The sequence below is a fragment of the Mercenaria mercenaria genome, chromosome 13 (genome assembly GCF_021730395.1).
Source record: "Mercenaria mercenaria strain notata chromosome 13, MADL_Memer_1, whole genome shotgun sequence".
Lineage (NCBI taxonomy): Eukaryota > Metazoa > Mollusca > Bivalvia > Venerida > Veneridae > Mercenaria > Mercenaria mercenaria.
The window spans coordinates 5,236,717-5,255,151 of record NC_069373.1 but is presented as its reverse complement, the minus strand read 5'-3'; the positions used below and the strand labels follow the sequence as shown (position 1 = coordinate 5,255,151).

General features: G+C 37.6%; 2 protein-coding genes across 4 annotated transcripts in view; one reads left to right on the top strand and one right to left on the bottom strand.

The window, feature by feature from the left end:
* Window positions 1-18,435, bottom strand: part of LOC123530075 (stabilin-2-like) — a 402,834-nt gene that overhangs the window by 168,303 nt on the left and 216,096 nt on the right. The window lies entirely within an intron of this gene.
* LOC123530076 (FMRFamide receptor-like) overlaps window positions 1-18,435 on the top strand; it is a 59,119-nt gene that overhangs the window by 22,926 nt on the left and 17,758 nt on the right. The window contains exons 1-2 of one of the 2 annotated variants that reach the window (XM_053521034.1): window positions 13,084-13,192; window positions 13,446-14,856. In XM_053521034.1, coding sequence (XP_053377009.1) covers window positions 13,623-14,856 — 1,234 coding nt within the window. In that variant the 5' untranslated portion in view covers window positions 13,084-13,192; window positions 13,446-13,622. Of the gene's footprint in view, window positions 1-13,083; window positions 13,193-13,445; window positions 14,857-18,435 lie in introns of those variants that run through there. The other variant, XM_045310775.2, reaches the window with a different exon arrangement.

The window sequence follows — 18,435 nt, the reverse complement described above, 5'->3', positions numbered from 1 at the left end:
ACAGAAAAGTGGTCTTGTTTTTTCCCTGTGGTCAATTATAAAAATGTTACAACGTAAGTTATTTATAGTAACAACTAATGGAAGTTAATGGTTTAAAAAAAATAAAAAATTGTAAGTCCACACAAAAATCTTTACAAGGTAGAGATTGGTCAAAATACACCTCAAAATTGGATGTAACATGCATGTTGTACTACTGAAAAGTGGTCTCGATTTTTCCCTACGACTAGTAATGAAAAAGTTACAATAAAAGCTATTTAAAGTAACAACAAAGGGAAGTAATTCTAAAGAAGGGAACTGCACATGACACTTCGTCTCATGATGGTGTATAATTGTGCCAAGTTACATCAAAATCCCTCCATGCATGAAGAAGAAATGCTTAGGACAAAGTCATTCTTGTATCTGACCTTTGGCCTCTAAGTGTGACCTTGACCTTAGACCTAGGGACCTGGATCTTGCGCATGACACTCTGTCTTGTGGTGGTGAACATTTGTGCCAAGTTATATCAAAATCCCTCTATGCATGAAGAAGAAGTGCTCTGGACAAGGTTTTTATTCTTGTATCCTTTGACCTCTAAGTGTGACCTTGACCTTAGAACTAGGGACCTGGTTCTTGCGCATGACACTTCACCTCGTGGTGGTGAATATTTGTGCCAAGATATATCAAAATCCCTCTATGCATGAAAAAGATATGCTGCGGACAATTTTTTTAAAGAAAATATGATAAAGGGGAATAACTCAAAAAGTAGGCAAGGTAGAGTTATTGTTCTTGCACACTGCACTTCCTCCCAATGTGTTCTATCAGTGTATGAAGTTTGAAGAAAATCCCTCTGGTACTTTCGGAGTTATGCTCCGGACAAAATTTTTAAAGAAAATATGATAAAGGGGAATAACTCAAAAAATAGGCAGGGTAGAGTTATTGTTCTTGCACACTGCACTTCCTCCCAATGTGTTCTATCAGTGTATGAAGTTTGAAGAAAATCCCTCCAGTACTTTTGGAGTTATGCTCCGGACAAAATTTTTAAAGAAAATATGATAAAGGGGAATAACTCAAAAAATAGGCAAGTTAGAGTTATTGTTCTTGCACACTGCATTTCCTCCCAATGTGTTCTATTAGTGTATGAAGTTTGAAGAATATCCCTGCAGCACTTTTGGAGTTATGCTCCGGACAAAAATCGTTGCGGACGGACGGAGAGCATTTCTAATATCCCCTTCGCCTTTGGCGGGGGGATAAAAAAGCCGAAAAAGGGGCATAATTTTGTATGCAAAACAGGATTACGGAACCTGCACAGTGTTTATCAGCTCATGACACGGTGGACAACTGTGTGAAGTTTCAATCCATTCCCATTAGCAGGTACTGTGATACCAGCTTACATACAAGAATTTAACCAAAAACTAGTTGAAAAAAAAGTTGAACAAGAGTGCAAGAATGTCACAATATACGCCCGTCACAGCAAATTTCTTTACTCTAGCACCTGTATTTGCAAATGGAATTTTAACTTTGTGGTTGTTTAGGAGATACCTTAAAATACACCTTAAATTGGAAAGTAACATCTATGTTGTACCACAGAAAAGTGGTCTTGGTTTTTCCCTACGGTCAATTATAAAAAAGTTACAATATAAGTTATTTATAGTAACAACTAAGGGAAGTTAATCTTAAAAAAAAACAAAAAAACAAAAAAAAAACTCCTTATCAGGTAGAGATACCTTAAAATACACCTAAAATTGGAAAGTAACATCTATGTTGTACCACAGAAAAGTGGTCTTGGTTTTTCCCTACGGTCAATTATAAAAATGTTACAACGTAAGTTATTTATAGTAACAACTAATGGAAGTTAATGGTTTAAAAAAAAAAATTGTAAGTCCTCACAAAAATCTTTACCAGGTAGAGACTGGTCAAAATACACCTCAAAATTGGATGTAGCATGCATATTGTACTACAGAAAAGTGGCCTCGATTTTTCCCTATGACTAGTAATGAAAAAGTTACAATATAAGCTATTTATAGTAACAACAAAGGGAAGTATAGAAAGAAGGGAACTGCGCATGACACTTCGTCTCATGATGGTGTATAATTGTGTCAAGTTACATCAAAATCCCTCCATGCATGAAGAAGAAATGCTTCGGACAAAGTCATTCTTGTATCTGACCTTTGGCCTCTAAGTGTGACCTTGACCTTAGACCTAGGGACCTAGTTCTTGCGCATGAAACTACATCTCATGGTGGTGAACATTTGTGCCAAGTTATATCAAAATCCCTCTATGCATGAAGAAGAAATGCTCCGGACAAAGTTTTCATTCTTGTATCCTTTGACCTCTAAGTGTGACCTTGACCTTAGACCTAGGGACCTGGTTCTTGCGCACGACACTCCTTCTCATGATGATGAACAATTGTGCCAACTTTCATCAAAATCCCTCTATGCATGAAGAAGATATGCTCCGGACAAAGTCATTCTTGAATTTGACCTTTGACCTCTAAGTGTGACCTTGACCTTAGACCTGGTTCTTGCACATGACACTCCGTCTCATGATGGTGAACAACTGTGCCAAGTTTCATCAAAATCCCTTCATGCATGTAGAAGATATGCTCCGGACAAGGTCTGTGGACGCCGCCCGCCCGCCCGCCAGGGGCGTTCCCATAATACATCCCGTTTTTCAAACGGGCGTATAAAAAGGGGCATAATTTTGTAAAAATGCAAAGTAGAGTTATTGAACCTTTGCACTGCATGTCATTTCACGACAGTGAACAAGTGTGTGAAGTTTCAATCCTTTCCCATTAGTGAATAATGAGATACCAGCTTACATACAAAATCTTAAACAGAAACTGCTAAATCAAAAATAGGGCATAATTTTGAAAAAGTGCGAAGTAGAGTTATGGGACTTGCCCAGTGCATGTCAGTTCATGACAGTGAACAGGTGTGTGAAGTTTCAATCCATTCCAATTAGTGAATACTGAGATACCAGCTACAAAAACTTAACTAAAGCTACTAAGTTGAAAAAGGGGCATAATTTTGAGAAAAAAACAACAAAGTAGAGTTATGGGCCCTGCTTAGTGCTTAGGGGCATAATTTTGTAATAAGCAAAATAAAGTTATGGAACCTGTGCAAAGTAAGTCAGTTTATTACAGTGAGTAAGTGTGTGAAGTTTCAATCCATTCCCACAAGGGGTTACTGAGGCATAATTTTGAGAAAAAAAAAACAAACAAGAGGACCATGATGGTCCTGAATCGCTCACCTCTTCCCACATGACCAAGTTTTGAGTATGACGTCGTTTTTTCTATTATTTGACATAGTGACCTAGTTTTTGAGCTCATGTGACCCAGTTTTGAACTTGACTTAGATATTATCAAGATAAAAATTCTGACCAATTTTCATGAAGATCCATTGAAAAATATGATCTCTAGAGAGGTCACAAGGTTTTTCTATTATTTGACCTATTGACCTAGTTTTCGAAGGTACGTGACCCTGTTTTGTTCTTTACCTAGATATCATCAAGGTGAACATTCTCACTAATTTTCATGAAGATCTCATGAAAAATATGGCCTCTAGAGAGGTCACAAGGTTTTTCTATTTTTATACCTATGGCCTAGTTTTTGACCGCACGTGACCCAGTTTCGAAACTGACCTAGATATCATCAAGGTGAATATTCAGATCAATTTTCATGAAGATCCATTGAAAAATATGGCCTCTAGAGAGGTCAAAAGATTTTAATAAATTTAGACCTACTGACCTAGTTTTTGACTGCAGTTGACCCAGTTTCAAACTTGACCTAGATATCATCAAGATGAACATTCAGACCAACTTTCATACAGATCCCATGAAAAGTATGGCCTCTAGAGAGGTCACAAGGTTTTTTTTTATTATTTGACCTACTGACCTAGTTTTTTAAGGCACGTGACCCAGTTTCAAACTTGACCTAGGTATCATCAAGGTGAACATTCTGACCAATTTTTATGGAGATCCATTCACAAGTATGGCCTCTAGAGAGGTCACAAGGTTTTTCTATTTTTAGACCTACAGACCTAGTTTTTGACCGCACATGACCCTGTTTCGAATCTGACCTAGATATCATCAAGATGAACATTCAGACCAATTTTCATACAGATCCCATGAAAAATATGGCCTTTAGAGAGGTCACAAGGTTTATCTATTATTTGACCTACTGACCTAGTTTTTGATGGCATGTGACCCACTTTCGAACTTGACCTAGATATCATCAAGATGAACATTCAGACCAACTTTCATACAGATCCCATGAAAAATATGGCCTCTAGAGAGGTCACAAGGTTTTTCTATTATTTGACCTACTGACCTAGTTTTTGAAGGCATGTGACCCACTTTCGAACTTGACCTAGATATCATCAAGGTAAACATTCTGACCAATTTTCATGAAGATCTCATGAAATATATGGCCTCTAGAGAGGTCACAAGGTTTTTCTATTTTTAGACCTACTGACCTAGTTTTTGACCGCACATGACCCAGTTTCGATCTTGACCTAGATATCGTCAAGATGAACATTCAGACCAACTTTCATACAGATCCCATGAAAAATATGGCCTTTAGAGAGGTCACAATGTTTTTTTATTATTTGACCTACTGACCTAGTTTTTGATGGCACATGACCCAGTTTCGAACTTGACCTAGATATCATCAAGATGAACGTTCTGACCAATTTTCATGAAGATCTTGTGAAATATATGGCCTCTAGAGAGGTCACAAGGTTTTTCTATTTTTAGACCAACTGACCTAGTTTTTGAAGGCATGTGACCCAGTTTTGAACTTGGCTTAGATATCATCAAGATGAACATTCTGACCAATTTTCATGAAGATCTTGTGAAATATATGGCCTCTAGAGAGGTCACAAGGTTTTTCTATTTTTAGACCTACTGACCTAGTTTTTGAGGGCAAATGACCCAGTTTCGAACTTGACCTAGATATCATCAAGATGAACATTCTGACTAACTTTCATAAAGATCCCATGAAAAATGTGACCTCTAGAGTGGTCACAAGCAAAAGTTTACGGATGCACGCACACAAGCATGGACGGACGGACGACGGACGACGGACACCGTGCAATCACAAAAGCTCACCTTGTCACTTTGTGACAGGTGAGCTAAAAACGAAGTTGGGTTATTGGACCTGCTTAGTGCATGTCAGATCATGACAGTGAACAAGTGTGTGAAGTTTCAATCCATTTCCATTAGTGAGTACTGAGATACCAGCTTACATATAAAACCTTAACCAAAAATTTCTAAGTTGAAAAAGAGGCATAATTTTGTAAAAAGCAAAATAGAGTTATGGAACCTGTGCAATGTAAGTCAGTTTATCACAGTAAATAAGTGTGTGAATTCCCAAAAGTGGTAACTGAGATACCAGCTTAAATACAAAAACTTAACCAAATCGGGACGTGGATGCGGATGCCGACGCACACACGAGTCCAATAGCTCTACTATTCTTTGAATAGTTGAGCTAAAAATGCAAAATACTGTAGACTCCAGGATGTTGTATTTTTTAAAAGGAGTGTTTATCATGGGGGCAAATTTCATAATCTTATTTTCTTTAATTTGTGTCTTTATTAAATATTTAGCCATAAATCAAACTGCGATGAACAAAAAAAAATTAACAACTGTTGCCAAAATAATGCTACAATTTGCTGAGAAACAAAATTTCATTAATAAATTCATTCTCGTTAATAAAGGTGAAGAACCATACCCCAACACACAGGCAGATATTTTCTATGTCCCCCCCCCCAACCCCACCCCATTTTTCCTAAGAAAAAGTTGGGGATTTCTATACTCTGAAACACACTTTAGTTAAAAGAGTATTTGATTCAGTTATATAATGGGATCTTTATGCAACACAATACAATGTACAAGTTGCACTTTTACCAGTAATATGCATTCAAGATATTTGTTGTTTAGTACATGTGAGCTTGTCCTAGTACATGTGAGCCTGCCCTAGTACATGTGAACCTGCCCTAGTACATGTGAGCCTGCCCTAGTACATGTGAGCCTGCCCTAGTACATGTGAACCTGCCCTAGTACATGTGAGCCTGCCCTAGTACATGTGAACCTGCCCTAGTACATATGAACCTGCCCTAGTACATGTGAGCCATGTGAACCTGTCCTAGTACATGTGAGCCTGCCCTAGTACATGTGAACCTGCCCTAGTACATATGAACCTGCCCTAGTACATGTGAGCCATGTGAACCTGCCCTAGTACATGTGAGCCTGCCCTAGTACATGTGAACCTGCCCTAGTACATGTGAACCTGCCCGAGTACATCTGAACCTGCCCTAGTACATGTGAACCTGCCCTAGTTCATATGAACCTGCCCTAGTACATGTGAGCCATGTTAACCTGCCCTAGTACATACGAACCTGCCCTAGTACATGTGAGCCTGCCCTAGTACATGTGAGCCTGCAGTAGTACATGTGAACCTGCCCTAGTACATGTGAACCTGCCCTAGTACATGTGAGCCTGCCCTAGTACATATGAATCTGCCCTAGTACATGTGAGCCTGCCCTAACACATGTGACCTGCCCTAGTACATGTGACCTGCCCTAGTACATGTGAGCCATGTGAACCTGCCCTAGTACATGTGAGCCTGCCCTAGCACATGTGACCTGCCCTAGTACATGTGAACCTGCCCTAGTACATGTGAACCTGCCCTAGTACATGTGAGCCTGCCCTAACATGTTAACCTGCCCTAGTACATGTGAGCCTGCCCTAGTACATGTGAACCTGCCCTAGTACATGTGAGCCTGTCCTAGTACATGTGAACCTGCCCTAGTACATGTGAACCTGCCCTAGTACAAATGAACCTGCCCTAGTACATGTGAACCTGCCCTAGTACATATGATCTGCCCTAGTACATGTGAGCCATGTGAACCTGTCCCAGTACATGTGAGCCTGCCCTAGTACATGTGAACCTGCCCTAGCACATGTGAACCTGCCCTAGTACATATGAACCTGCCCTAGTACATATGAACCTGCCCTAGTCCATGTGAGCCATGTGAACCTGCCCTAGTACATGTGAACCTGCCCTAGTACATGTGAGCCTGCCCTAGCACATGTGAACCTGCCCTATAAGTAGCTGCCTGTATTAAGCAGCTACTTACCTCTAGCAACCTGTCAGGAACCTTCCCTTTACATTGACTTATTGTTCTGATTTTATACTGTCTTAAGCCACCACCTGCTTCATGCGGCCTGATTGCATTGCTTCCCTTGGCTGGCTGCTTATTACATGTTTCACTGTTTATTCAGAAGGCAGCAAGACACATCTGTGAGAAAGTTATTTCTGAGACACAGCTTTGATGTGTTGTAATATAAACAGATATATTAGTTTCTTAAAGTAAAAACCACAGCATGGTTCCATAGTAAAGTAAACTTTAATTGAATATAAAAATTTATGACCAATTTAAGTTTTTGGTCATGTGATATAGCAGAGTAACTGTCTTTGATCCTGATCATCAAACTGTAGAGATATTAACTTTTCTGCAAGAAATATCCTTTAAAGGGACTGTGGTCTCTGAAATTTATGGTAAAGGATTATACATAAAATCAGTGAAAGTTGATATTGTAGAAGTATGATATAAATAGAGGATACTTCTTCAGTGTTATTAAGCAAGCTGAATACAATGATCAAATGCAAAACTCTGTGAAGCATTTTATCAATTTTTATTCAACTTATTTAATAAATTCAATGTGGAAAAGTCACAAATGTAATATTTTTTTTATTACATTATAGATCTATAATAGCTTTTCTTGCAGAAACATGAAACAATTCTACTTCTTCAATATTATAAATAAGTCAATTTGACCAGTGTCTCCTTTACTACAAACAACGTGGACGTCAAAGCTTTATTACACTACGTGTATTATCAATTTTATGTGATGACTTATTATCTATTATTTCACTCCCGCGATATCAAACATGTGATAAAGCACTATATAATATTATGGCATTTTTACTTCAGACAGTTTTTCTGTACATTTTACAGACAGCATGCAGTTTTACATGCATATTTTGCACAGAACTTACAAAATCATCTTATTTTACTGAAATTACTTAAGAAATAATAAGTTCCCAAACGTTGTTTATCGTAGAATAACCCGAGTTTTGAGTTCTTATGCGTTAGAATATATCATGAAGGCCGTAGGCCTGAGTGATATATTGTTTCGCATAGGAACGAAAAAGTTGGGTTATTCTACGATAAATCACATTTGGGAACTTATTATTTCGATTCTAACACGACATACTAGTATCAGCAGTGTTAGAAAAAATGGTAACTATATTTTACGGCCGTGCTACGCACCTGGATTGGATGACATCATTGCACGCGAGTGGTTTATTGCAGAATAACCCGAGATAGATTTTGCTCTATATGTATGTAGGTTATTTGCTGGTTGTGTTAGAATATAGAATTAAAGTACTTTTAAATGCCTTAATTGAATTCTGACAAATCTTTAACTTGTGTCACATGTAAACCAAAATGTAAAATTTTGATTTTGCTGATTTATAGACACCTTAAAAACACCTAATTTCAAGACACTATTTTTGTATTATTTAGAAGAGCATTACTATACACCTGACACTGGGGAACAAACTTGCAACTTCTAAATTTTATAGTCTTGTGCTTTACTATAATACTGTTAGTGTGTTTGCATAGAATAAGAGCTATTTTTGCTCATCTCTAAAAATGAATAAAGTATGTTCTGTTCTGTTTTGTTCTGTTCTGTTCTACTTACTAACTGAATCTTCTGCATAATAAGCTTGGTTGCATTCTAGGTCTGCAAAGGTTTAATACTTTTCAAGAGTTAATTTTTCTGACGTCACAATTATGTCATAATGACAAAATGGCATAGCAGCACACTCGAACAAAAAAACAACAACAAAACAGGCTAACATTTGATGGATGTCATCTAAGGATGTACATAATAATCCTTGATAACAAGTTAGAATCAAAACAATATATCTCAAAAAGAGATTTGTTTTTGAACAACATTATTGTCATTTAGATGCATATTATAATTATTATATCATTGTGATATAATTCTTTCACATCTAAATTCCAAACAATGATTTTATTAAATGACAAATTACAGCAGAAAATGGTCAACTCAACTTTTTGCAATACAGGGGCATTAAAAGGTGGAACATTTGAACAACTATGATTAAAGAAAACTGCAAACAATTTGAAGCATATACAAACAAAAACTCTCTAAGTGGGCACTACTATAGAACACACAAAAGAGAGTTTACCTATCTCACAAGATGCAGTGTTGCCAACACTTCTTAAATCAACATACCCAAGCATGAGCTAAAATAGAAAGTCATTACAACAGATATAGATAACCACCTGTAAAACAGCTTCACTTCTTTAAAAGATAATCTAAGCCCATCTTTCACTAACATTACTTTCAGATACAAACTTTAAATGTAGAAATTCCCCATCAAAGGAGTTTAACTTGACTTGATAATTATGTCAACTTCATTTGTAGAGCAAGTTATTTCTTACAGAACTTCCAGTTATTTTACAAATTCTTAGCTACACATGTACAGTACAATCCCTCCAGAGTGGTCCTCTCTTCAGCAAAAACCTCTCTATAACAACATCATCGAAATTTTCCTAAGCTGAAATAAACTATCAAATTTACCTCTCCAGAACAACAACCTCTACATAACAGTCAATATTTGTATCTCCCAAAGGGTGTTGCTCTACTGAGATTGCACTGTATTAGGTGTGTTCTGTTTTAAACATAACACACAGGACCGTTTAAAAACACAAACATGTTAATTTCATGTTAACATAGACACAATGAATTAACTGTTCATGTTTTCAAATATTAATATGGGTCTAATATATCTTTAAACTAGAAAATGCTTTTGTAAAAAAGCGCATGTCTCCCCCAATGCAAAGTCCTATAGGCAAGAAGTCAATAGGGGTCAGGAGCAAAAATCAAAGAGACACTGATGGTTGGCTGCAATAGGGATCATCTACTTGGCATGTCCAGTCATCCCCCTAAACTTTCAACACTCTTGGCCTAGTGGTTCTCAAGTCACTGTTCAGGCTCCTGTGACCTTGACCTTTGATCAAGTGACCTCAAAATAAATAGGGGTCATCTACTCTGCATGTCCAATCATCCTATTAAGTTTCAACGTTGTAGGTCAAGTGGGTCTCAAGTTATTTCCAAAAAATGATTTTACATGAACAGGCCACTGTGACCTTGACCTTTAACAGACTGACCCCAAAATCAATAGTGGTCATCTACCCTGCATGTTCAATCATCCTATGAAGTTTCAACATTCTGGGTCAAGTGGTTCTCAAGTTATTGATCAGAACTGGTTATCAATGTTCAGGCCCCTGTGACCTTGACCTTTAACAGAGTGGCCCAAAACACAATAGGGGTCATTTACTCTGCATGAACAATCATCCTTTGAAGTTTCAACATTCTGGGTCGAGAGGTTCTCGAGTTATTGATTGGAAATGGTTTTCCATGTTCAGGCCCCTGCGGCCTTGACCTTTAACAGAGTGACCCTAAAATCGTTAGGGGTCATCTACTCTGCATGACCAATCATCCTATGAAGTTTCATCATTCTGGGTCAAGTGGTTCTCATGTTACTGACCGGAAATGGTTTTCAATGTTCAGGCCCCTGTGACCTTGACCTTTCACAGAGTGACCCCAAAATCGATAGGGGTCATCTACTCTGCATGACCAATCATCCTGTTAAGTTTCAACATTCTGGGTCAAGTGGTTCTCAAGTTATTGACCGGAAATGGTTTTCAATGTTCAGGCCCCTGTGACCTTGACCTTTAATGGAGTGACCCCAAAATCGATAGGGGTCATCTACTTTGCATGTACAACCATCCTATGAAGTTTCAACATTCTGGGTCAAGTGGTTCTCTAGTTATTGATCGGAAATGGTTTTCCATGTTCAGGCCCCTGTGACCTTGACCTTTGATGGAGTGACCCCAAAATCAATAGGGGTCAATTACTCTTTATGACCAATCATCCTATGAAGTTTCAACATTCTGGGTCAAGTGGTTCTCTAGTTATTGATTGGAAATGGTTTTCAATGTTCAGGCTCCTGTGACCTTGACCTTTGACGGAGTGACCCCAAAATCAATAGGGGTCATCTACTCTTCATGACCAATCATCCTATGAAGTTTCAACATTCGGGGTCAAGTGGTTCTGTAGTTATTGATCGGAAATGGTTTTCAATGTTCAGGCCCCTGTGACCTTGACCTTTGACGGAGTGACCCCAAAATCAATAGGTGTCATCTACTCTTCATGCTCAATCATCCTATGAAGTTTCAACATTCTGGGTCAAGTGGTTCTCTAGTTATTGATCGGAAATGTCTTTCAATGTTCAGGCCCCTGTGACCTTGACCTTTGACAGAGTGACCCCAAAATCAATAGGGGTCATCTACTCTTCATGACCAATCATCCTATGAAGTTTCAACATTCTGGGTCAAGTGGTTCTCTAGTTATTGATTGGAAATGGTTTTCAATGTTCAGGCCCCTGTGACCTTGACCTTTGACAGAGTGACCCCAAAAACAATAGGGGTCGTCTACTCCAGCAGCCCTACAACCCTACGAAGTTTGAAGGTTCTAGGTCAAATGGTTCTCCAGTTATTGCTCGGAAATGAAGTGTGACGTACGGACGGATGGACGGAAGGACGGACGGACGGACAGACGGACGGACGGACAGGGCAAAAACAATATGTCTCCTGGGGGAGACATAATAATGAAGTATTTATCGTGTTCATTATTTGTAGTACAATAACTTGGTCTGATGAATCAGCTAAGTTTAGTTTGAAGGTTTGATATCCTTGTCACACTTCCATAATGTCACATAGCAGTAATCTGTTCTAACACCTCTCTCTGTTGGTATATCTATATATTTATATAACTGACACACTTCATAGAAATGACACACTGCACGTGTCACTCTGCCATTCTGTCAGGTCGGACACACTGCACGTGTCACTTTGCCATTCTGCCCCCTCCATTTCAAAGATCCGACACACTGCACGTGTCACTTTGCCATTCTGCCCCCTCCATTTCACAGAACCGACACACTGCACATGTCACTTTGCCATTCTGCCCCCTCTGTTTCACAGAACCAACAAGATTCGACACACTGCATGTGTCACTTTGCCATTCTGCCCCCTCCGTTTCACAGATCCGACACCCTGCACATGTCACTTTGCCATTCTGCCCCCTCCGTTTCACAGAACTGACACACTGCAGGTGTCACTTTGCAATTCTGTCCCTCGGTTTCACAGAGCTGACACACTGCACATGTCACTTTGCCATTCTGTCCCCTCCATTTCGTAGGACTGACACACTGCACATGTCACTTTGCCATTCTGTCCCCTCAACTTCATAGAACTGACAATGCACGTGTCCCCTTCGTTTCACAAAACCTCCACACTGCACGTGTCACTTTGCCATTCTGTCACCTCCGTTTCACAGAAGTGACACACTGCACGTGTCACTTTACCATTCTGTCCCCTCCGTTTCACAGAACTGACACACTGCATGTGTCACTTTGCCATTCTGTCCCCTCCATTTCACAGATCAGACACACTGCACGTGTCACTTTGCCATTCTGTCCCCTCCATTTCACAGATCCGACACACTGCACATGTCACTTTGCCATTCTGTCCCCTCCGTTTCACAGAACCGACACACTGTACATGTCACTTTGCCATTCTGTCCCCTCCGTTTGACAGCTCCGACACACTGCACGCGTCACTTTGCCATTCTGTCAGCTCTGTTTCATAGAACTGACACACTGCACATGTCACTTGGCCATTCTGTCCCCTCCATTTCATAGAAGTGACACACTGTACATGTCACTTTGCCATTTTGTCACCTCCGTTTCATAGAACTGACACACTGCACATGTCACTTTGCCATTCTGTCACCTCCGTTTCATAGAACTGACACACTGCACATGTCACTTGGCCATTCTGTCACCTCCGTTTCATAGAACTGACACACTGCACGTGTCACTTTGCCATTCTGTCACTTCCATTTCTTAGAACTGCTGCAATATCATCACATCACTTATATTTCAGAGAACTGTCACAGCTTACAACTTCATGAAGATGTCACAATGTCATTACATATCTACAGTCTCAGGGAACTGTCACACTAATTGAAGTACTTCATAATCAAAGATGCTGTAATGTCATACTAACTCTTCTATTTCTGCAAACACTTCATCAAATTACTATAATACTATGTTAAGAGTATATCATATCAATAATCATAACAATGTAAATTAATTTCTGCACATAAAAACTTTCAAGTAAAAAAGTTTTGAATGGAATAAACATTTCTGCAATCATTAGTATAAGTAAGTTCATAATATAAAATGTCAGCAAGAAGCGGCTGTATTTTTGGTTATAATATATTCAAAATTTTTTATTTTTCAGACTGAGGAGCTTGGATTGATTGCAGCAAACTTCAAAAATCATCTCTGTCACCAGGAGCTTACATCAACTACATGATCAAAATGCTTGGATTATACATAAAAACTGATAGAAGATACAGAAAGAGAATTTCAAGATAGCAGTTGCACAATTTTTTCAACAAATTTCAAGATAGTAAAAATGTATGTTGATAAATATTTATCCCTGCCACAGACAGGTGTTTCTGAACCATACAGCAGTGCAAATATATCAAATTCTACAGATTTTCCTACAGTATATTATCCAAATGGAACTGTCTATGGGAATGAGTACATGTACTATTACGATACCACTTATGAAGAATATTATTCACACAACGCTACTTTTAACCTGTCCCACTGCAACATTGACTGGGAAAGTATTCTGGACAAACTACCTGGGTACGAAATCTGCATCCATATTCTTCTACCTATAATCTGTGCTATAGGGATCGTGGGAATAATTCTAACAGTGATTGTTCTCAGCCGCAAAACAATGTCTACTTCTACAAACAGTTATTTAATATCTCTTGCGATGTCTGACCTGGCATTCTTACTTATCATGGCAACCCGATGTATTGAGACAAAGTTATCCAGAGAAATCCATTACCACTATATGTTGATCATGAACTATATAAACATCTTCCTACTCTCGTTTCTACTCGCATCTGTTTGGTTAACAGTTATGCTTGCCATAGAAAGGTACATAGCTATATGCCATCCTCTTCGAGCAATGGGAATTTGCACCGTGATCAGAGCTAGGATAATAATTGTGTTAATATTCATTTGTTCGTTCTTGTTTCGGCTGCCAGAATTTTTCAAAATCAAACCATATACTTTTTACGACCACTGCATTGACAAAGAAGTCCCACTTACACAACCAACAGACCTTGCATTTAATGAAACATTTCGTCATATTTATTCCTGGTCTGATTGCTTCTTCTTGGCAGTGCTACCATTTTCACTATTACTCTTCCTTAACGTTTGCCTCATACGAGAAATTCACCGTTCAACAAACTATCTACGTTATCACCTCGCCAGTGACTCTAATGTTCAGACCATCATTACCGGGGAAGAAATAAAAATAACGATGATGTTAATCAGTGTCGTTGTGGTATTCTTCATTTGTGAAGCACCACATGTGATCCTGGTTGTGATGAAACGTCTACGTCCAGACGAGCGCTTTCCGAATTTTCAGTTAATGACAAATATTACAATATTGCTACTGGTGCTAAGGTCATCATTCAATTTCATTTTATACTGTTGGTTTAGCGAGAAGTTTTGGAACACATTTAAAAAGACATTCTGCATGCCACAGTGTTTTCTAACCCATGCTCCAAACTGGTTACGATCACGTGTCTGGAACAACAGCGATCGGGGTCACAGCAACAACAATCGTAAGATTTCTTATTTTAATACAAAAGAAACAACCTGTTAAATAACATTTTTCAGGACATTTCAACAGTCTCGTTAACTCCAGAAAAAATCCAACAACTTTCCCAGCAAGCGTCCAAACCTGTATTGTCCTAATGAACTTGTCAAAGTTGTCCTCAAAAAGGTTTCTTTGTGGTCCATAAATCATTATGATTTGCTTTCAAATAAATGAATATGTGATAATTGCAGTATTGCAATATCAAACAAAATCTGAACAACAACTGAAATTAAAGTTTGTCTAAATACAAAAATGTTTACGAGCTTCTGCCTGAATGTTAAACTCACAGAAAATTAGATATGTAATGTAAAGATGTATAGTCCTTAGCACAAAATATTTCGTCTCTAATAAACTTTCCCTTTATAATATTACAAATCACACTACATGAACTTTTTAAAACTCTTTAACTTTACCTATATTAACCAAATCTAAGTCACAACAGTATAATAATAAAAAAAAGGGAGCTGAACAAACTTCACTCAACATGGTAATTCTATGTACACTTACAAAGTCAGTCTTAATTAAATAATTCATATTGGCATCAAAATGTTCTCAGGAAACCTTCTTTCCATATTAAGGCTCATGGAAACAATTTCAGAAAGCACTATCAAAAAAGATTTTATGCTGAAAGGATGCTAAGAGATGATTCTAGTCTATCTTTGATATGACACTCTAGTCTATCTTTGATATGACACTCTAGTCTATCTTTGATATGACACTACCACTATATCTTTTGAACAATATAACTTAAATGTCTTCTTGATGTATAAAACAATGGCTTGTCAACTGTTACTTGAATTATTCTATATTTATAGTAACCTGTTATTCCAAATAAAAGCTCTTGGGAATTCAAAATGTCTGCTGATTTGCCTTCAGCAAAAATTGGCTAACAGAAACTGTTATAAAATTGTCAGGAAAAATCAATTTATAGGCCATTTTATTATTGTAGTTTATTTTTTGGTGACCATAGACGCTTGCTGTTTCAACTGTTGAAACTGTCAGTCAGTATAAAAACACTGGGCAAACAGGGCTACATTAACTATCAATTACTAGCATTTTTACATGAATTACAAATTGATTTTGGGATAATAAAATGTCATCCAGACATTTGCCCCCCAATGAAAAAGTGGACTCCTGGACATTTACCCCCACAGATAAAATGAGATAGGATTTTGAAAAAAGAAATAAGGAAATGGATTGGTTATCGTCTATATCAGATATGAAGTACCATGTACCTCATACTTTATTTTTCTATCCTTTTTCTAGATATGTAAAAAGAAGAACTTTTTTTTTCAGCAAAAAAAAAAAGGAAAATCCAAGACAATTATCACATCATTAGTTAACACTTCCCAATTGGTTAGCGGCTCCTGTACTTTTGCAGATGATGAGACAGATTCATACATTTTAATTTAGACATTCCCCTTCAATTTTGCACAAAAAAAACCCCCCACCTTATCAATAGGTAAATGATTACTGTTGGTAAGATAATTTTGAATGGGACTACACTAGTCTTTTGTTGTGCACTTAATCACTTTGAAAAGTAAAAGAGTTATGATATAATCATGGTTGTAAAAACACGGCCTGAAAACACTGGCTCCCTCTCTTTTTGGGAGGTGAGTTGAATAAAGAGCCAATGATACTTCTGAGAGGCTGCTTATGACCAAAACTATATGAGAAATGTAAACAAAGAAAGAAGATGAGTTGATTTTTTACTTTGATAAGCAAATTTAAGACCTTATTTAACAAGAGCTGTCACAGGAGACAGCGCGCTCGACTATTTCAATGCTAGGTAGTGTAACTGGGCAGATCTGAAGAAGCTGGAGCTGTCACTAGAGTGTTTAATGACTCCAATAAGAATGAATATATTGGACAATAGCTTGAGTCTGTGTCAAAAGTATTAAGTAATAAGAGAGACAAAGATAAAGTGTATCAAAACACTAAATAAGTATAATTCTAAGCAAAAAGTGGGATAATTCATGAAATATTGGTGCAAGAGTGATTTTTTGCACCTTGTGTCATATAATGTGGTTGACAATGTGGTATAACAACTTCAAGTTTCAATCAAATCCATTTAGTAATAACTGAAATATAGTGAAAGTGAATCAAAACTAACCTGAAAGTCTAAGTAAAAGGGGGGTATAATTCATGAAATATTGATGCCAGAGTTATGAACCTTGTGTCATATGTGGGTGATAAAGTGGAACAACTATTTTAAGTTTGAAACAAATCCAAATAGTAATAATTGAGATAGAGTGAAAGTGCATCAAAACTTAAACCTGAAATTCTGAGTAAAAAGGGAGATAATTCATGAAATATTGGTGCAAGAGTTATGGTCATTGTGTCATATGATGTGAGTGATGATGCTGAATAACTATTTTAAATCTGAATCAAATCCATTTAGTAATAACTGGGATAGAGTGAAAGTTGATGAAAATTTTAACCTGAAATTCTAAGTAATGGGGGGCATAATTCAGGAAATATTGATATCAAAGATATGGACCTTAAATCATATGATAAAGTGGAACAACTATATTAAGTTTGAATCAAATCCATTTAGTAATAACTCAGAGTGAAAATGTCTCAAAACTTTCACCTGAAATTCTAAGTAAAAAGAGGGGATAATTCATGAAATATTGGTGCAAAAGTTATGGCCCTTGTGTCATATGATAAGAGTGATGATGTTGAATAAATATTTTAAGTTTGAATCAAATCCATTTAGCAATAACTGAGATAAGAGTGAAAGTGCATGAAAACTTTAACCTGAAATTCTAAGTAAAAGGGGGCATAATTCATGAAATATTGGTACCAGAGTTATGGACCTTGTGTCAAATGATGTGGGTGGTAAGGTGGAACAACTCTTTTAAGTTTGAATCAAACCCATTCAGTAATAACTGAGATAGAGTGAAAGTGCATCAAAACTTTAACCTGAAGTTCTAAGTAAAAAGGGGGATAATTCATGAAATATTGGTGTGAGAGTTATGGCCCTTATGCCATATCATGTGGGTGATGATGAGGAATAACTATTTTAAGTTTGAAACAAATCCATCAAGTAATTACAGAGATAAAGTGAAAGTGCATCCAAACTTTAACCAAAGTGCGGAAGCAGAAGGACGCCAACGCCACCACCGACGCCGGGTCGAGTAGGGCAGCTCTCCATACTTCGTATAGTCGAGCTAAAAAATCGGACAATGTAGTTCCACTCAGAAATGGCTATACTTGTTATGTATATGCGGATTGATTTGTAGTACCATTTCTTGACGTGAGGACTTTTCAAAGTTGTGAAATAGGACCTGTTCAAACCAAAAGTGGACATCTGTCTGTATATCTCTAATTTACAGATATTGCTTATCTTATTAAAAAAGAATGTCTTCTTACTGTATAACCTTTGTGATTTTTTAACTGGTATCATCCATCAGTGTGCATATATCTGACCAAGAGGAGGAGCCAATATGCAGAGGAGGCGCTAAGGACCAGAGTTGGAGCCAGTGCACATTTAATTTCTGGGTATTTAATGCTGTTAAGTTAGCAGCAAATTTTCCATTAC